Here is an 18,727-nt window from a genome sequence, read left to right as displayed (position 1 = left end):
GTTCGTCTATGATTGGTGCAACGGGCTAGAGCTCAACAAAAACCAAAGAGCATATTGTTTGCAAAATGCATTACATGTCTTTATTAGTCGATGGGAAATTGAAATTCTTCCGAGAAAGAAGGTAGGAGCAAAAAGCCAGTAGCAAACTGCACTGGTTTTCCAGGTGGCTCAATCTGTGGAACAAAAGATTGGGGCCGTCTTCCCGCAGAACAGAAGCTATCAATCAGAATTTCAGGACAGCATTTTGTCTTGGCAGCCAGTATATGTCAGATATCATAGAGTTCCAACATTTTTGACTTGATGAGAGGGATCCATATATATCCCCCAACCAGATCATTTATATATGCGTTCCTTAACTATGCTGACAGGGCATGAAGAGCTATTGAGAGAACTCGTCATCATGGCTTGTATTGGCTTGGAAGGCTAACTCGGACAAAAGGGCGGCTGTGTCATCCAACATTCTGGCAAGTACGAAGCGACAAAGTCGACACCTTTTAGCTGACAAGAGCACACGGATAACCAAGCCACCTTTGCCGCAGCAGTATTGATAGAAGGAATCGTCAAGTTGATAAGCCACCCGAAAGACAGTATCATGAAGAGATCCTATTGTGTCTATGGTCGAAAATCTCGGCAGACAATAAGGTTCTCCGCCCTTCGCGCAGCAAGGCGTCGAGTAATGGAAGGAATGAGAGATAGTGGAAGTATAATCGTATGCTGTTGAGACAATATTCAGTAGTGAGTTTTGTTAGTTGCTATCAAAGAAATACGCTGCATTATTCCATTCTAGGAAGTGAAACGGCGAAAATGTTGACACCCGGAAACATAGCAACCCGCCAACAAATACGTGTTCACATCCAACCGCGGTCTTGAGCGCGGCCATCAATTAGCAGGGGTTTTCAAGCGGGCAGAATGATGGCTGAGCATATCTTGGAGATAATACTCGCAGAGGGATCGATAACTATCACCTTTCGTATGCTAAGCAGTCACTGGCAAAGGCGTCGTCTGTACTCCGCTGGGCCGGTAAAGAACCGGATAGCAGAAGCAACAAAGCGTATCCATGATTGGGGCGGAGCATAAGCAAGCATAACCACAACGAGTTGGGCAAGACAGCAGGTGTCAGCTAAGCATTGGCCGCATCGGCTATTGCCGAAAAAGCGGACTGGTCAGCTAGCGATCCTCCGAAGAGAGATATGGGGGATGTCGCCTGGCAGCAGATGATTTGAGATGAGCGACCCCCTGATGGCCAGTTGGATGTAAAACGGATGATCCGGAGACGTGATCATCGCCTGCGTTTAAATGAGCCCCTGACAAGGCAGGCTGTACTGCACATCCTGGATGGTCAGTCAAGTAGTGGACTGCACAGCAGCTGCAAAGCTCAGGAGAAGGCCCTGGAGGATCGCTGGGATCAACAGGAGGATCCATCGAGACAGCGGGGGCGCGCAGGGCCTGGAATCCGCACAGAACCCCGGATGCGTTTTCCCTGTGGCTTTGCAGCCGTTAGTCGATGGACAAAGCCACAAATAGACGCAGTAGGCAGTGCTACTGGAGATGATGGAGATCGAAATAGCGCGCGGAAAGCTGTGGAAGAGAGGTGGATTCGTTCCTGTTGCTGCGCCATCCTAGGCGACGGAGACGGACGCTGCTGCAGCAGAACTCGTGCGAGAATTCCTGCTCGCCACTCGCAAACTCGTATTTAACTCTCCTCTGCTCCCAGATCTTTGATGGTAGCAGTTTCAACAAGCCTATTGTGAATTATTCCTCAAGAGATTTTGTCATCAGAGGCCGGTGAATATTTCCTCTCATCGACTCCGCACTATCTATCTGCCTGATTGAGGCAACCCGCGCTGCGATCGACTCTCACCGCACACATCTCCGACGGCCACCTCTCAACATCTCCTCTTCCACACTCTGAACAGCAGTCAAAATGGCTGAAACGACATCTTCACCACCACAGCGTCCGATGTCTTCATCCTCCTCCAGTGCCAACCGCTCGTCTCGGTCGTCATCGTCCCCACGACCTACGCTATCTCTCGACCTCTCCAACCTCCCACCGCTTTCCCAGCCATCTCCGCCCTCGAATACGCTGTTGATCACGGACCTGCACGACCTCTATCTCTTCCAGCCCTCATCTCTGGCCTCGATCCGGTCCCAGATCACAGATGTCGCACCGCTCAACTCCTTCTCGCCGCTACCATCTCTGCGACGGATAGTCTGCTCCTTCCACAGCACAGACGACGCGATAAAGGTCCGCCAGCTACTAGACGGCGAGGCAATACTTGGCAGAAATGTGCGCGCACGGATCTACTTCGGAGAACACACGCCCATTATGGATGCTGAGGAGGCACGGAGAAAGAAGCTGCTCGAGGCACCGCAGTCCCAGAAGCTGTTCTTCATCAGCCCGCCTCCCAGCCCCCCTCACGGATGGGTGATGCGTAACGAGGATCCGCCGAACAAGGAGGTCCACGCAAGCGATCTGGCCGAAGCACTGGCCAACTTGAGGACGGAGCAGTCCTGGAAAGAGAAGGAGGCTGATCCTGATACGCCCGTGTCGATATCCTCAATCCAGAGAACGGGCAGCTGGCCTTCGTCCACCTCGAGGCACCGAAGCAGAAGCAGCACCATCATCTATCACCCCGAGGACCACGGCAGCAGCCCCAATCTGCCTGCTGTGACGGTCGAAGACACAAGCGCCGATGCGGACGGTTCGGATGTCGAAATGAGTCCCGTCGACATGCCCAAAAAGATGAAAATGACTCGCACAGCGCGTCCGCCGGTGGAGCTGATGAACGAATAGATTGCCTCTTGTCGATGTTGACTCTCAAGAGTTTTTTCACTTCTCTATCACCTAATGATGTTTTCCCTTACCATTATTCCCCAGCCTCTCTGCGTTCGAGCGCTCATATTCCTTTTTTTGCATGCCTAAGGTTGTGATGTCATATGATCCACTGTGATCAAACGGTCTGTTCAGTGTCGGATTTCCATGCATACGTTTTACAGGAGGGGACCCGGGAGAAAGAACTGAACGCATCATGGACGGCGTTTGGGGGTCGGCTATAACTGTGTTTCTTGTTTTGTTGTTCTCATGTCACATATGTTAGAAAGCTTCTCATGTGGATAGAGGATTAGTAGAAGCTCTATCAATTCAATTCAATATAAATATTCCAAAAATTGATCTCGGTGTCCCTGTCCCAGCAGTTCGTCTCTTTTCCACCTCCTTAGTACCCAGTAAGCTACAACAAGACAGAAGGAGACTCCGGTGCTCAGCTCTCCACATCATCGTCAGCACCCTTGAGCAGCTGAGCTACTCCCCTTGAGAGTAAAGAGACGATTATCTACTTGCCTGTCCATCATACCTGTGAAACAGTCCTAGGAGGGGCTTTGACGTCAGTCATTACTTTTTTTTTTCCTTTCTTTTGGTGCTGTCGCTAGATATTACGAGTATTTGGTCAAAATCATATACTGCTTTAGCAAAGTTTTCTTCCTTTGGGAACAACGTAGAAAGCAGGAAGTGCCGTCTGATAGGTAATCATATCTGCTTTATTTACCCTTCAAGGTACAATGTATACACGAACGAACCAACACTATTGACATACTTCCGCTGGGAGCTGTAGAGGAAGCAAGCAAAGCTGCACATGTCAGTCCGGCTTTTTTTTTAGTGATACTGTAGCCGCATCTCTTCCAACATACCTAATGCTACCGTACGGAGTAAGAACGTAATGCTGCCTGGTGACGTCGATATCATAACTTGATAATATATCACATCGTTATTAGCTGTCTGAACAGTTCTCGAATGCCCGGAGCGTTTTCCCTAAATAAAGCCTCTGAATTCTCTGTATGACATCCTGCCATTGGTCGGTTCGGTCGAAAGAAGAGGAACAAGAAGTCACAGAGGTAGATAACCCTAAATAATAGAAGTATAGTATAGCAACATTGGCAGCAGTGGACGTGGCTCATCAGTGAATCTGTATGATGGAAAGGATCGGCAACACTTGTTTACTCATTACAGAGATCAATTTACCCAATTTTCAGGATCTGATGAGATGCTGCTGATAACCATAAGGTCGGGAACGATCCATAAGGCTACATGAAAGGCTCATTAGTCATATAAGTTCAGCATGAAAACGGTTCATAAAAACAAATCTGATATTACTCAATTTCATAAGATCCAAGCTCTTCCTGCTCATAACGATTAACGCTGTACAATACATACTTCCCCAACATCCTGCCTCCCTCACAATCCAAGTCATGTCAATAAACGAGGATATAATTAATTGATGAAACATGCTCAGATGGAGATGTCACTTGGCATGCAGCTGAGCTGGCAGAGGGCCAATCTGGCTGTCGTACAGGACATGCAGACCCAGCTCAGCCCAGTCATATGTCCCCCTCCTCCAGTCCTCACTGAGCATGTTGCACAGTCTACCTACCTAATTAGAAAAATCGGGGAATTGTCATTTTCGTCATCATCAAGTAATTACCTAATACCACTGCTTTAAATAGAAAATTAACAGAGGAAGGAAGGTATATTTAATACGTACGGAGACATGCTAAGGAGAATCGTACTGTACTATTCAAGGTCGTGACACTAGTGCTCTCACGTGGACCTGCAATGCCGTATCGTTAATGTTGAAAGTGTATTTTTCTTTTGAAGTAACTCTATATATCTAATGAGATGAGAAGATCTCGCTTAATTCATTATCAATCTAAAATTATCGAACATATGCACAGAATAATTAGATACTAGTAGCGGTGGCTTTTAGGTACCACCAAACTAAACGAAACGATCTTTAGTCGAATAGCACCACCGCTGTGGTCTGCACCAGCTTTTCTCCGAGAACAGCTGCGAGTTCGCCGACGATTCCCTTGATGGACTGTGGGTTGTGAAGATCAGACGTTTCCCACCCGACGAGGTCCTGGTGTGGAGGGAATTGTCAGCTGAGCGAAAAAGAGACATAATTCAAAAGAGGGTAATACTACAAAGAACTGGCAGAATCGAAGGGTACTACTTACGATCATCTCTATGAGTGTACCGTGCACAAGGAGCAGCCAGTGGTCCAAGTCTAGCTTTGCCACTTCCTCCAGTGTCATGACGCCAGGCATGTGGATATCGAAGAGGGACATTTCCTCGTCGTTCATCTCCGACGTCGCCGCAGTTTCTTGTTCAGCTGCGCCAGCATCCCCCTGCTCTTGCTTCTTCCGCTCGCGGGACATTGACACGTAAGGGCGTTCGTCGAGCTTCTTCATAAGTTCACCATCCAGTGGATCCCAGGTCATACTCTCCGGGTCTGCCAGGTCAGTATCACTTATCACGGTGGCTCTTGGCAGTAGTCCTTCTTACCCAAAATATACTGGGGCCTGTATGCAGCCTTGTAGCGCATCTTCTGGCAAGAATGGATGTAGAAACCTGTGATGTCTTTATTAGAAGGTTTCGTGACGTCAAATCACTAATTTATAATGGTGAACACACCCATGTAGTAGTATTGGTAGGCCCCTTCGAGCGTGAAAGCTATCTCTCGTAATGCGCTGAGTTTGCCAAACTCCCAGTCGCTGAAATCGGGGTCATAGCTAGGACGGTAAGCATCACTCTGGCAATGGGGGATAGATTGCATCCTTACTAGATATAGACAGAGCTTACGCCGTGTGGCAAGAGATCCAGAACGGCAACTGCTATGAGCTTCCCGTCCAGACGATAGCATTGGTGCCAAGAGCCCAGTCTCTTTTCTTTGCCGCCTTCCTTGACCGTTGTTCGCTTCAATCCAGAACAGAGGAAGCGCTTGAAATCAGCATTCTTCCATCTGGACGCCGGCTCTTTGTGGACGGTCGTCTGATACTTGAGGAAGAGCTCATATCTACGAATCTGGTGAGCTGCAGTTACGATGTGGAACTGGGCAAACTGACGTACTTGGCCTGTGAGATGGAGTCCGTGTCCGTCGTCACTTCGAACTTGTGTGCAGGTTCAAGTGGACGCTTTGTTTCCGGGTCAATTGGCCTCTTGACATTGCTGTATTCAGCCTCATGAACAGCCGTGAGCAGATCGAAGTGCTGTTTTCGGTGTCTCTTTTCCCTGTTGCATAGGCACAATAAGCTGCACGTCTCCAACACAGAACACTTGTACAGAAAGAGTGGAGAACAACGTACTCTCTGGTTTTGGGACACAGCCTCGCAGCCTTGCGGATATACTCCGGACCAAGAACAAACTTATTCCAGCGATTGATCGCCTTCCTCTGGTCCTTTCGAGGCTTGAACTCAGAGGCATCCAGCCTGGAAGGCGGTTATTAGTTATGGTGCATGCTAGATCCTGCACAGGATTGATGTAGACCCACCTCAGCGTATAATGCGGACAGCATGATCTTGGCAGGTTCTGCTTGTAGTACAGAGTGCCTGATCTGCACGTGGCGATGAGCATCACATACATGTAAAGTCCACAGAGTCCGTCGCGGTGGATTGCAACATACCTTCTCCAACCACGGTTGACTAGGTCTTCATAATGCTCTGGACGGACGGAGACGGAGCTGGTGTAGTAAGAGGCACCTAGCGTGTACGGTTAGAAGTGGGCATAAAACGAGATCCCCATAATGACGATAACACAAGAAGACATAGTATAGATAAGCACACCAAGACTCTCATGGGGTCCACCTCTATCTAGGTAAAGGTCGTGTGCTCGCGGAGGGGGTACTGACTTCCATTTTCGGATTTACAGTAGCCGCACGAGTTCCGTTGGTAGCCTGACGCTCCGGGTTAGTATGTGATATTATTAATTATGGCATTGACCAATGAAAAGCCGGGAAAAACGAAAAAGAAAAGAAAAAAAAAAAAAAAGAAGGACGAAAAAAACAACACAGGCGGTACGGAAAGCAACGGGAGAGAGCCGCCAGGAGGGGTAATGGAGGGGCAGGCTCAACGCAGTCCTTCCCCTCCCTCGTGCTGTGGGAAAAGCCCTAGTGGGCGCCCTGACTAAGGGGATGGCCAGTAGAGCCGGCACGAGGTGGTGGAGGCCATTCCGACTGGCTGCTCAGGGCTGATTTTCTCTTACCCAGAGGTCTGAAGAGCGACAGCTGCCTCGCGCGTTCGGCGTCGACGATGGGCTGCTGCATAGCTGCGCAGGGTAAGGGTCAGGCGAAAGTCAACAGAGCAGCGGCAAGGTCGGCTGGCTGCTTGCTCGTAGGAGGCCAGACGATTGAGATGAGCAAGGTTTCAACAGGCTGCAATAATAATCATGGAAGACTGGAAGAGCATGACGACGTGTTCTCAGGAAGATGGGGCTCGCGATCACGGGAGCAACCGCAGTTCTGCCTGAGACTTGGAGGTGTCCTGGGACGCAGAAGAAGAAAACAAGCTGGCTGCAGACACCGTAGCCAAGAAGGAAAAAGTGATGCTTCTAGAAGATAGAAGATACATACGATAGACAGTTGGCCAGTGTGATACGCCCTTCCCGCATCATGCCCGTCGCTCACCCAGGCCAGATCCTCGCGGTGCCTGCGCTGCACGTCCACCACTTGCGGGGTGAGATCCAGTCCGATGCACTGTATTTGCATCCTACTACTGCTATACATACATAAAACCTGTCACTTAATTCCCAGCCTCATTGCCAATGACCATGGTGCTACAAGCCCCGCCGTGCATCGACACCAAGCAAGCTACAGCCTACCTGTCTGCTCAGACGCAGACTACGGAGAAAAAGAAACACGGTTGAGGATCTATCAGAAAGCCGCCGGCGCACATACCTTATTGTCAATTCCATGCATTGATCATCGCCGACCAACTAACGACAACGATCCCTGCGCTCCCCACGTTTCTGGCTCTGCGGTGGTGGATCGATCCTTACGTCACAGTCTGTAGATGGTTGGAGCTGCTCTTGGGATGGTTGCAGGCAGATCCGTAGTCGACTGCATCTTTAAAGAGTCGTTGCTGCGTTGTCGCATCTCAGCCCAATCGCTGCATGAGACATGGATGGACCGTGAGACACACTCAGGCGATGGCTCTCCCAACCTCCACACAGTTACCATGGAGGCATACCCGCTCCATCCGTTCGTGCTCTGGCCCTCCGTCTGGGTTTGCGCCTCGGGAGCCAAAGGCGGATCACATATTTTTTTTTCCACTACGGGATTAGCAACCACTGCCGTTTCATGATGTGCTGATAATCGCTCCGTCAACCCCTTGATTCCCACAAGGTGTTGGAGACTGGGAGCAGTAGCACCGTCGCCTCTGCCATGGAAACTTGAAACATTGATATTTCTATCCATCAGAGCCAGACCAGCCAGACCCCGCAGTAGCCAGCCATGTTCGTATCTTGTGCCAGTCGAGGCCGGAGCGGAAGATGGATTCAGACTGCATGTGTACAGGACTACTGTGCATGTACAGACGGATTTGCCATCGTATAGTCATCCATAGAATCCAAGAGTCATCCATCAGAGAATCCAAGAGTCATCCATCAGAGAATCCAAGAGTCATCCATCAGCAGTCATGCGAGCTATCTCCGATCAGATCTGCCCGCCCACCGTAGGAGTCCTGGAGACCGGAAGGAATCGCGACCTGTGCCACTGCCACTGATGGTTCCGTTGTACCGCATCCGTTGGTGGGCCTCCAATACATTCTGGTCGTCTGCTCCTCTCCGGCGATCTCACGCGAGGTGCCTCGACAGCTCACTCCCAGGATCCCGCTGCGCTCGAGGAGAAAAAAAAGCAAAGAGCGCTTGAGGCGGTTAGACGTCGGACCAGCAGAGAGAGAGAGAGACAGGGAGGACAGGGGGAACAGGGAGAGAGGCGGGCTCCGGGCCTCTGGGAGCCCCTCACGGAGAGACGCAGCGGTTTCTGGGCAGACCGGAGACAGAGAGCAAAAGAGCTGTCAGAGAGGGAGCAGAACACACCGGGCGACTCCACCGGCAGCGCCGTGGTTGTGACCTGCGATTTTGACGAGAAACCATAGTCAGCAGTGGCTTACCGTCTCGATACGGGCGATACACTGCCAGAGGAACCGGGCTGGCGCCCGCGGATACCGTATGATACGGCTGCCGAAAAGGTACCAGGGTCTTTCGGGCAAAGCAAGAGTCGGCCAGAAACTTCTTGCCGGACCGCGCCGTCATATACCAAGCTGTTCTGATCCCCCCAGCCCGCTCGCTCTTCTCCCCTTCCTCTCCGGTCCTCCTCTTGATATTCCCTATTAAGATGTTTCCCTTCACCCTCCCATCTCCTACCGGGACCCCGTTCGCTGCGGGACTGAACGGGAAGACCTAAAGGCCTTGTCGCCAGTCCGCAGCATCCTCTCTCCCTCGACCGCCTCGCCCTACGTGCTATATTCCCAAAATTACCGGCTTAAACCAGTGTTACCAACCCGCCTCGACCTCCCCGAGCACGGTCGCCTTGCGAAGCTCCTCTCTCCGTTCCCTCCACCCCCCCCCAGACCGCTACGCGGCCGGTCGAACTCGTGTCCTCCCTTTTTCTCCCCCACGGGCCCTCTTCTCTCTTTCTCTCCCATCCTCTGGGGTCTGTCGGTCGTTGCGGGGTGGTGGCCAATTCATACATCTCCATTGAAACACCCCTTGGTTCAGGAAGGTTCCCGTCCTGGATCACCACCCGAACAATTGAAGATGGCTCAGAGCCGCTCTATGGAGTCCCGCACAGGGAGGACAAATCAACGTGAGTTTGACTGACCCCAGGCACGTGTCTACCCTTCTCTTTCACCTCCGCACTTTCGAACGTGGCCGCGCAAAGAACGGCACACCGCTCCTTGATTTCACCTTCAACCGGTCCATTTTCTCATGCTTCCTCGTACAACACTCCCCCTCCCCGGCCCTCTGCTGACAGCTCCAATCGAACAGGTTATGGCGCCAAGGGTGAAAGACTCGTGGCCGGTGTCGTTCCTCTCTCCGCGGATAAGACCAAAGTCCTGATGATCCAGTCTGCCGGGCCAGGAGGCTGGGTACTTCCGAAAGGCGGTTGGGAGACCGACGAGGAGACTGCGCAGCAGGCTGCATGCCGGGAGGCATGGGAAGAAGCTGGCGTCATCTGCACCGTTGAAAGGGATCTGGGCATGATACCGGACATGCGTCCCTCCGCGCTGGTGACCGCGCATGCACCAAAGGCTTCATATCAGTTCTTCGAGGTCACGGTCGACCGCGAAGAGGCCCAGTGGCCAGAGATGCACAAGCGAAAACGGCAGTGGGTGACTTACGCCCAGGCCGCATCTGCACTCATCAGTCGTCCTGAGCTTCTCGAGGCGTTGAATCGCAGCTCCCTCAAGCGATAACGATGGCGTTGCCCGCATCTTGGTCTTCATATGATCCGCCTCCTTCCCATCACGATCCTTCTGTTACGACTCGATATGACATGACCAAAAGAAAAAAGTTTTGTTTGTCCTCTGGGTTCGGTGGTAGCGCAGTCTCATGACGTCTTGAATGTTACGTCCCTGTCGTTAAACGCAGTTGCTCGATTCAATGACGACCAATTGACGGCTCCTCAGATGAATCCCGGACTTCTTCGCATTCACCAACATAGACCCTTCACCCTTGTCGAGATAGAAAGTTAGAGATGCCGGGCGGGGCTGACCTGCAATAAATGGGACTGGTGGAAAAGTGCCGGAGCCATGTTGGATACTCTTAATCCAGTGAGAGTCTTACTTTTACTAACGCATTTTCGGTTTGGGGAAGGAAATCTGCTTTATATATATCGAATATCTATCGAGTCCCGAGGGCGATCTAATCGTCAAATTAGGAGGCGTTTTTCCCTTTGCTATAAAAAAATATACTACCCTCATGGAAGATTCTCCACTTGATATTGCAACCTCGGTATAGGTGATGAGAGCACCTTGACTGAGCAGTTTGATCGTGAGAAAAAGGAACGGTTTCACTGATATCTTGTTTAATCGCAGCTCTAAAGGACCTCGGATACAAAATCTCATATCTTCTCTCGAATAATCCGATGCAGAGCGATCTTCATATTGGCTTGCACATCTTGTTCCTGTCGAATGTAGAGTTGCGGTCAGAGTAGTCAGCATTGTACAGCGGTATCTAGCCAACAAGGAACTCTGACACGAGAGTTCAGCTGTCGTTCACATAGTGAATCTACGTATGAGTGAAATTCAGTTCTGTATCTTGTCCCACTTGCGGACTGAGATTCTTGTAAGATGTAAGCAGCCACAATCCGCATCTACAATCGAGACTGAAAGATGATAGCAATATAAACCATCCATAGAGTACATGTTTTCTAAAGAACGGTTGCATCTTCTGTGCTTTCCTCGAGCTCCCCAGCACGGCGCGGTCTGTCAGGTCCCGATCGGGGTTCATATATGACCCGATTCGGTTAAGCGCCTCACCGCCCGATTTGAGAGGCGCGGAAGCAACTTGATCAGAACTCAAAGCTCTACTGGACAAACCGCCAGCTTGCCCCTTGAGCAGCTCTCGACCACCGTGCTGCTCGAACAGGCTGCAGCTTGTTTGATTCCTCTCCTTCTTCCTTTCCTGTTCATGAGCAGTAGGTGATTTTTACAGTCGTTCAACGGAGGTGGCTAGCGACTGCGCTGCCCCATTTACCTGCACATCATGGACTATGAGATGGAAATCGAGCCCACAGGGCCTCAGGTCACCGTGCGTGAGGTAGGCATTGTCTCTTACTCTCACTTTCTTCCCCAAGAAGCTCTGTTGAAATAATACTTAACTGCGTTGTTTCTCCAGGCGGAGCCCTACCGCGTCGACTTCAAGCTCAGCTCCGTCGACCTCGCCTTCGCCAACTCCCTCCGCCGCACCATCCTGGCCGAAGTGCCCACGATGGCCATCGACCTGGTCGAGATCGAGACCAACACCTCCGTCCTGCCCGACGAGTTCCTCGCGCACCGTCTGGGCCTGATCCCGCTCAACTCCAAGAACTGCGACCAGGACGTCGAGTACACGCGCGACTGCGAGTGTGAGACGCACTGCGCCCGCTGCTCCGTCACCCTGACCCTCCACGCGCGCTGCACCGGCCAGGAGGTCATGCGTGTGTATGCGCGGGATCTGGTCGTCACAGGCGAGAGGGCGAACGAGTGGGTGGGGAACCCGGTCATCACGGACCCCGAGGGGAAAGGCCCCATCATCTGCAAGTTGAGACGGGGACAGGAGCTGAAGATAACGTGTATCGCGAAGAAGGGCATCGCGAAGGAGCATGCCAAGTGGGCGCCCACGGCGGCCGTCGGGTTCGAGTACGATCCGCATAATAATCTGCGCCATGTGGATTATTGGTATGAGGAGGATCCGGTCAAGGAATGGTGTGTATCTCGTCTCTCCCCTCTGATATATAGGTGTTATCTATGATGAATACCGTACTGACATGATAACACAGGCCCGTCTCCCACAACGCAGCCTGGGAACCCCCCGCCCCTCCAGACCAACCCTTCGACTACGACGCCCAGCCCTCGAACTTCTACATCGACGTCGAGTCCGTCGGCAACCTCGAGCCTGACGCCATCATCCAGCAGGGCATCATCGTCATGCAGCGCAAGCTCGCAGCCGTCATCTCCGCCCTCACAGGCGGCGACGGCGACCGCAACGGCATGGGCGGTGGTGCCGGCGCCGGCCCCGAGGACGAGGACATGATGGGCGGCGTACGCAGTCCCGATGCTTACGAGCCACCGGAGGGCATCGACGGTGGGTTCACGGCGTATGCGAACGGAGGACAGAGTGCGTGGGGAGGCGCGGGAGGCACGACGCCTTATGGCGCGACGCCGTACGGGCAGAGTGGGTATGGATTCTAGAAATAAGATACATAAATATCGAAGCGACTTGGAGTGCGGTGGTGGATGAAGACACCAGCCCAGAGGGCAATATTTTGTCTTGCTTGACTCGATTCCAAAGCATATGGGACGGAGTTTCTCACGGCGGACGGCGTTGGGTAATTTATTTTCTTTGCTTTTTTGTTGCTTTTGCTTTTGCGTCGCTGATTTTTACGAACATCCGGAAACCGGGAAAAAAGACTATAAGAATATTAGAACGCTCAACTGACTGACTAACCTGACTAACCAACTAACCCTGAATATCCCTTTTCCATGAGACTTATCTAGCGCCTATTGAATACAAGTAGTATTCAATAGTAGGTTAGCCTGTTGACCTGCCAGTATATAACCAAGTAACAATGTGTTATTGAGCACAAAGAACTAAAGCTATCTACATAATGGTAATAAGCATTCTTATATAGCCCAGTCCTTGTATACTATTCTGTATACCACCCCTCCTGGTATACCATATGGTAGACTCTGCTATAACAAAAGAATAAAAGGAAAAGAGAAGAAAATCTATAAAAATAAGTATAGAAGTACAGAAAGATTTCTGCAGAATTATAACAAGTACAGCGAGAGAGAAAAGAGAGAAAATAAAAGGCTGAAAAAAAATAGAGAAGAAACAGAGTTGTAGAACACAATTTTTTTCTATTAGTATACTGCCAGCTTCATTACTCAATCTCTTCTCTGCATAGTTTCTGAGTTAGATGTTGCTAAACAGCCAGTGCAAGTATAAAGGAAGAACAGGTGAAGATGGGGTGAGCATAAATGAGCTCAGGTGAGCAAATCACCTTGACTGGGTGATCTGATTACCTGACTCACCCAGCTCACCTACTTAAAGCGGCGATGTCCAAGCGAGGAAGGAAAGAGCCGCTCGCAGATTTTTATATGATATTTTGACCTAAACTCCTCCTCCTATCTAGATAGATAAGAATAAGATACCTAGGACTTAGATGAAGAGATAGATAGATAAGACACCTAGACACATAAACCACAGACGGGCAGACAGGCAGACAGGCAGACAGACAGGGAAAGAAGACTGACCTGAGGAACTTGACTTCAAAATGAAAGAAGAAATGGCCAAAAAAAAATAGTATGAAACGCCAACTACCAACCGACCCATGCCATGCTCACGCCACAAGACGCCGCTGTCACTTTATTATCCATCCATTGTCTTTCTCTTCGCTTGGCAAGATGTGAAGGAATGAGGAGGGAAAAAACCGCCGATCATGATAAGACAAGTCAAGATAAAGATAAGACAAGATACGATACGATATGACTTATGACACGACGCCAGTGACCGGACCAGGCCAGGAGATTTCCGCCAAGTTAGAATGCGCCACTAGAACACCTGTTCCCCCAAAAGAACCAATGACAGAGACTCAAGCAGAATCGATGAAGTAGGGAGAGGAAGATTGGATCGGGCCAGGTGCTAGTGGTAATTTCGCATTGTATGGCCTCGAGACGGGATGAGATGAGATACAACTTGGGAGATAAGTTAGTCGATTCTGTCTAAGATGCAGACAAGGAAGGAAGCACATACTCTGTTTATACTCCGATCGAGCAGGCGGAGGAGAGCTGGAAGGAAGGTGGGAGACCGGAGAAGGAGATATTAGGAATGACGAACGTCTCTACATCCCCTCAATTCCCTCCACCGGCTCATCCGACCCGGTCGCAAGCATCGAGCTGGCCGGTATCCTCCTCCCAGCGCCATACACCATCTCCATCAGCTTCGCCTTTTGCTTCTCCCGCACGCCACGGAGGTAATCGTACGCGCCCTCCAGCCCGCGGATCTGACTCTCGACAACAGCCTCGACGGGGCTCAGCATCCGGGCATTGGCTCTACCATTGCCGCTCTCGAGGACGCCCACGAAGCTGACAGAGTCATTCCGTCTTACGAGCGGACTGACCAGTTTCCGACGGAGCGTCTCGAGACCGACCTTGAGCGTCAGTAAGCGCCCGCGGTGGTCCATGAGGAGGTGCTTGTTGGCGACGGTGCGGCTGCGCACGTTGGCCAGGAGGCGCTTATTCTTCTCGTATTTGCGCACCATGGCCGCGTCGGGACCCAGGACACGGGTCCAGAGCGAACTGAGCATCTCGCCTTCAGCGCGCTCCTGGGCGTCGGACTCGCGGACCACGGTGCGTTGCAGGTTGAGGAATTGGCGGTCGATGGATTCAAATAGGGCGAAAAGTGCCGCAGAATGGGTTAGTTCGCTGTTGATGGACTCTTCGAGGACAGAGAGGAATTCAGTGAAAGTCCGCGTGAGGGTGGCATGGGTACGCTGCGTGGATGTCGGGCCGAAGACGGCCATGACGATGTTACCCAGTGTGGTTGGAGTTGAGGTCAGCTCACTGGTTTCAGAGCCATCGCCGCTGCTACCCGTTGAGATACGCTCAAGAGCACCGACACGCGAGAGCATGCTGTGGAAATTGTCATAGACAATACCCGGCAGGGAACTGGGAGGTTGTGATGATAATGTCTCGAGCTCCCGTTTCGCCCAGTCCATCACGATCAGGATGGAGTCAATGTCGGAGTCGACATTGGCAAAAAACCGGGTCAGCTCGAGGGACAGCGTCTTGAGCGATTCCGACAGCTCGTCCAACTCGCGCACGATGATGGGTGCGCTGGTCATATTTGTTCCCCGGACGGACTCACCCAGGTCCCAGACGGCGACGCCCGTCTCCTGGAGCGTGCCAATCTGCTGCACTCCATTTTCTGAGTAGTAGATAAGAGGCTCAAAGGAACGAGCCAGACCAGAGAGCTTCACCAGATCCGGAACCGCCCGTGGGAGAGGCGGCAGGAATAGCGCACGCAGCACGGTGATCGACAGCAGAGCAATGACGACCGAGAGCGTCGTGCTCGACTTTGAGCTGGTCATGCTGTCGAACTTGGACCGGGCGTAATTGATGAGTGCGACAAACGGCTCGCGATGCTGGACTTCTGCGCGCACAGCAAAGCGTATATCTTTGATCATTAGTATGCGCTTTCAGTCAACGCCCCGTGGGAAAGGGACAAAGAGCAGAGCATTACAATTACTCAGAGTGTCAGTCCCGAACTCGACACCCTCACCCTCATTTCCGCCTCTCGAAACGCAATTCGGGCTGGGTGAGCGTGCCTTCAGCGGCGCGTCCGTCCCCGCGGAGAGAGGCATATTCGCAGGCAGTGTTATATCAGCAATGTCCGTTGCAGTGGCCGTCTTGCTCTCTCCCGCAGACGGGGCTTCCGGTGCATCCTCGTACTGTGGACTGGGTTCCCTGGATTGCGACGGAGTGTCCTTGATGGTTGGCCTGAGGTCTAATCGATTGTTAACCTCTCTGCGCAAGTACGGCTGATGACGGTACCACCCACTCCCAGGGACGTAATCGTGTCTTCTGAAGCCTGGCGGAGACCAGGGCTCACCGCTGGGTGTGGTTTCGTCCTCACCATCCGACTCATCAGATCTGAATCCCGAGTGTTGCGACGGAATGTCGAAGAGCGGGGGGCGGTGAAGGTTGTTATTGCAGGTAGCTGCGAAGTCCTCCAGGGAGGCAGAGAGGGACGGGTGGTCGTCGAAGACGTGATCCAGCTCGTCGTCCATCGTGACAAGCATGTGCACTGTTCTTTATCTATGACGTCGCAAGTCGACGTGGAAGGATGATAGCGCAACGAGCAGCAGGGTCACCCAACCCGATTAGCTGAGGGGTTAGTACGGCGGGCAATAAGACAGGGAACTGGTCCTTCCGATTTCCAGCGCGACCAGGAGCCGTCCAACATGGGACAGCAGAGACCAGCTGGCGATAGGTGTCAGAATGCGAGAGGGGAACAAAGGGCGCAACACGTAGGAGGGACGGTATCAGCAAGGTGTTAATGCCTGAGGTGGAGGAGAGCCGGCGCGCGGGACGGGAGCGTTGATGCATTCAGAACGACTCCCAGATCGCAGCAGAATCCGAGCGCCCTATCGTCCCGGTGGAGCTAGTCAGTCAGTCAGTCAGTTAGCAGAGCCTAGTCTGGAGAGTACGCAGCACAGAATCGCAGCGTTCAGAGGAGAGAGAGAGATCCCCAGCCGCGAGGGAGGGACGCGGAAGCCCCTCGTCCTGTCCGCCCGCGACGAAGACAGCATGCACTTACGGTGGCTGGTCCAATGATGCTCCAGACTCTGACTCGAGCGGAGAGAGCGCTCGGCCAACCGCACGCCGCGCTCTCCCTGGATGCGCTGCAAGGGCCGTTGTGTCTGGCTGATCGTGAAGACTGTCTCGGTCAAGTGACTGCTCTCTGGCTCACGTGGTCGGTATCCCTCCGACTCTCGGCGCTCGATCGGATCCTGTCGCAACTATGACGAGGAGGCAAGGGCTGTATGTACTTGAGGGCAGATGGAAGGAGCTGATCTATATCGTCATGAGAGGAGATCTATTTCATTACTCTGTCTGAACCCGGTCAACCCGGCCAGGGTGAACATGATACAGGAAGACACAAACTGGGAAGAGGAAATGTATCGGAAAATCATGTGATCTATGCCAATTCGTCCTTTCCCGGTAGCCCCAGCTAAAACACAGAAAAATCACGTCTATTGAATGCAAAAGGATGTAAAGTTACATGCCCTCTCCCTCCGCTCATGCCGCACCTCTTCCACAGAGCGCTCACGACAGATCCGGGGAGAAAAGGGGAGTGAGAAGTCCAGGGATGAGAGGATGGCGGGAGAGATGGCTTTTAGGTCGTCATCATTTAGGCAGTAGCCTCCTTGAGGTAGCTGTGGAAGAGCAGTTAGTCCTTGGTTCTTACACATTTCAACGTATTCCAGGGAACATACGTGATGAGGTCGTTGCGCTCCTTGGCCTTCTTCAGACCACCGAAGGCCATCTTGGTACCGGGCAGGTACTTCTTGGGGTTCTCGAGGTACTCGAACTGTGCATGGTCAGTCAGCGGTCCCTTCTGTAAAAAAATCCGGCGAGGTTGCATACCAGAGTGTTCTCATCCCAGGTGATACCGGCCTGCTTGTTGGCGTCGGTGTAGGAGTAGCCCTCGACGGAACCGGTCTTACGACCGAACAGACCGTGCAGAGCGGGGCCGACCTTGTTGGCACCACCGGCCTCGACAGTGTGGCACTGGGCGCAACGAGTCTAACAAGTCCGTTAGCACGACACATCCAAAAGACCTTGTTGGATGTATGACTTTATAGCTTACCTGGAAGAGTTTGGCACCCTTGGCAGAGTCACCTGCGGTCAAATTTGTGTTAGCCATAGTCCTGGCTTTTTCGGCCATCTCTAACGCCGCCTCGCGATCGTGGATTGTGTGCAGCGCAAAGACGAGGTCAAGAATGAGGGGCATCGGGACAGCTTTCGTGGTGTTTGATGCAGTAGCAGCAGGGCGTAAACCAGCGATACATGGTGATGCGACTGCCAACTGGCGATGCGAATTTCTCTCGACCGCGCGCAGTAGACGGCATATCCCATCCTTCACTGTCACTTTGCTCCCAACATTCACTGCCCTTTGACCGCGGGTGTGACCGTGCGGTCACGCTACCACATCGAGTATTTTGGGCGGTGCTGACCGGGAGATAGAGACGCAATAGGGAAGCTTACCGGGAGCGAAGCCTTCCTTGCCCATTGTGAATGTGGAGAGAGAAGTCTATGAAGGGAAAAGGAGATGCGGTACTATACAACGGGTATCCAAGAGCACGGCTCTGGTCAATTGAGGGAGTAGTAAGCAGCAGAATAGTCTGAACAGGAGGACTGAGCAGAATTTTTGCGGCCGGCGAGAATTTGTAGGCTCTGGGCGCGATGAACGCACGCTGCGCCCGTCCTTGCCGCCGGCAACCCCCGTGACCGCTCTCCGCCAATCAGGGCGTAGATGATTCGGCGCAGCCGACGGCGACGGGCGCAGCCGGAAGCCGGCCTGCTCTCGTGGCTTCCATCGCGTGCGGTGGCACTCGACATGCTGATCGGTTGTTTCTTTTTTTCTCTACATTATGGTAGCTAAACATATTCCTCTATACATGTAAATAAA

General features: G+C 52.2%; 9 protein-coding genes across 9 annotated transcripts; 4 read left to right on the top strand and 5 right to left on the bottom strand.

The window, feature by feature from the left end:
- Window positions 1-1,924: 1,924 nt before the first annotated feature.
- On the top strand, window positions 1,925-2,794 carry VTN00DRAFT_6853 (uncharacterized protein; the record flags this gene model as incomplete). Its single annotated transcript, XM_069433535.1, has 1 exon — window positions 1,925-2,794. One exon carries the CDS (start codon window positions 1,925-1,927, stop codon window positions 2,792-2,794), a length of 870 nt encoding a protein of 289 aa, XP_069286907.1.
- A 51-nt stretch (window positions 2,795-2,845) lies between these two features.
- On the bottom strand, window positions 2,846-3,634 carry VTN00DRAFT_6852 (uncharacterized protein; the record flags this gene model as incomplete). The annotated part of the gene is made up of 2 exons (XM_069433534.1): window positions 2,846-3,051; window positions 3,577-3,634. The coding sequence occupies 2 exons, from the start codon at window positions 3,632-3,634 to the stop codon at window positions 2,846-2,848; spliced, it is 264 nt and encodes an 87-aa protein (XP_069286906.1).
- Window positions 3,635-4,787: 1,153 nt separating this feature from the next.
- Window positions 4,788-7,745, bottom strand: VTN00DRAFT_6851 (uncharacterized protein; the record flags this gene model as incomplete). Its single annotated transcript, XM_069433533.1, has 12 exons — window positions 4,788-4,913; window positions 5,011-5,285; window positions 5,339-5,404; window positions 5,468-5,585; window positions 5,636-5,849; window positions 5,903-6,064; window positions 6,139-6,261; window positions 6,324-6,386; window positions 6,456-6,531; window positions 7,034-7,096; window positions 7,397-7,523; window positions 7,725-7,745. The coding sequence occupies 12 exons, from the start codon at window positions 7,743-7,745 to the stop codon at window positions 4,788-4,790; spliced, it is 1,434 nt and encodes a 477-aa protein (XP_069286905.1).
- Window positions 7,746-9,586: 1,841 nt separating this feature from the next.
- VTN00DRAFT_6850 (uncharacterized protein) lies at window positions 9,587-10,245 on the top strand (the record flags this gene model as incomplete). Its single annotated transcript, XM_069433532.1, has 2 exons — window positions 9,587-9,635; window positions 9,818-10,245. 2 exons carry the CDS (start codon window positions 9,587-9,589, stop codon window positions 10,243-10,245), a joined length of 477 nt encoding a protein of 158 aa, XP_069286904.1.
- A 165-nt stretch (window positions 10,246-10,410) lies between these two features.
- Window positions 10,411-10,992, bottom strand: VTN00DRAFT_6849 (uncharacterized protein; the record flags this gene model as incomplete). Its single annotated transcript, XM_069433530.1, has 2 exons — window positions 10,411-10,559; window positions 10,626-10,992. The coding sequence occupies 2 exons, from the start codon at window positions 10,990-10,992 to the stop codon at window positions 10,411-10,413; spliced, it is 516 nt and encodes a 171-aa protein (XP_069286903.1).
- Window positions 10,993-11,536: 544 nt separating this feature from the next.
- On the top strand, window positions 11,537-12,723 carry VTN00DRAFT_6848 (uncharacterized protein; the record flags this gene model as incomplete). The annotated part of the gene is made up of 3 exons (XM_069433529.1): window positions 11,537-11,590; window positions 11,669-12,237; window positions 12,312-12,723. The coding sequence occupies 3 exons, from the start codon at window positions 11,537-11,539 to the stop codon at window positions 12,721-12,723; spliced, it is 1,035 nt and encodes a 344-aa protein (XP_069286902.1).
- Window positions 12,724-14,176: 1,453 nt separating this feature from the next.
- VTN00DRAFT_6847 (uncharacterized protein) lies at window positions 14,177-16,641 on the bottom strand (the record flags this gene model as incomplete). The annotated part of the gene is made up of 5 exons (XM_069433528.1): window positions 14,177-14,229; window positions 14,288-14,322; window positions 14,380-15,709; window positions 15,776-16,344; window positions 16,412-16,641. 5 exons carry the CDS (start codon window positions 16,639-16,641, stop codon window positions 14,177-14,179), a joined length of 2,217 nt encoding a protein of 738 aa, XP_069286901.1.
- Window positions 16,642-16,865: 224 nt separating this feature from the next.
- On the top strand, window positions 16,866-17,270 carry VTN00DRAFT_6846 (uncharacterized protein; the record flags this gene model as incomplete). Its single annotated transcript, XM_069433527.1, has 2 exons — window positions 16,866-16,985; window positions 17,127-17,270. The coding sequence occupies 2 exons, from the start codon at window positions 16,866-16,868 to the stop codon at window positions 17,268-17,270; spliced, it is 264 nt and encodes an 87-aa protein (XP_069286900.1).
- Window positions 17,271-17,446: 176 nt separating this feature from the next.
- On the bottom strand, window positions 17,447-18,328 carry VTN00DRAFT_6845 (uncharacterized protein; the record flags this gene model as incomplete). Its single annotated transcript, XM_069433526.1, has 5 exons — window positions 17,447-17,471; window positions 17,532-17,626; window positions 17,683-17,841; window positions 17,906-17,937; window positions 18,304-18,328. The coding sequence occupies 5 exons, from the start codon at window positions 18,326-18,328 to the stop codon at window positions 17,447-17,449; spliced, it is 336 nt and encodes a 111-aa protein (XP_069286899.1).
- Window positions 18,329-18,727: the final 399 nt, after the last annotated feature.

Source organism: Thermoascus crustaceus (genome assembly GCF_041956765.1).
Source record: "Thermoascus crustaceus strain CBS 181.67 unplaced genomic scaffold VTN00scaffold_4, whole genome shotgun sequence".
Lineage (NCBI taxonomy): Eukaryota > Fungi > Ascomycota > Eurotiomycetes > Eurotiales > Thermoascaceae > Thermoascus > Thermoascus crustaceus.
This window is presented reverse-complemented; position numbering and strand designations above follow the sequence as displayed.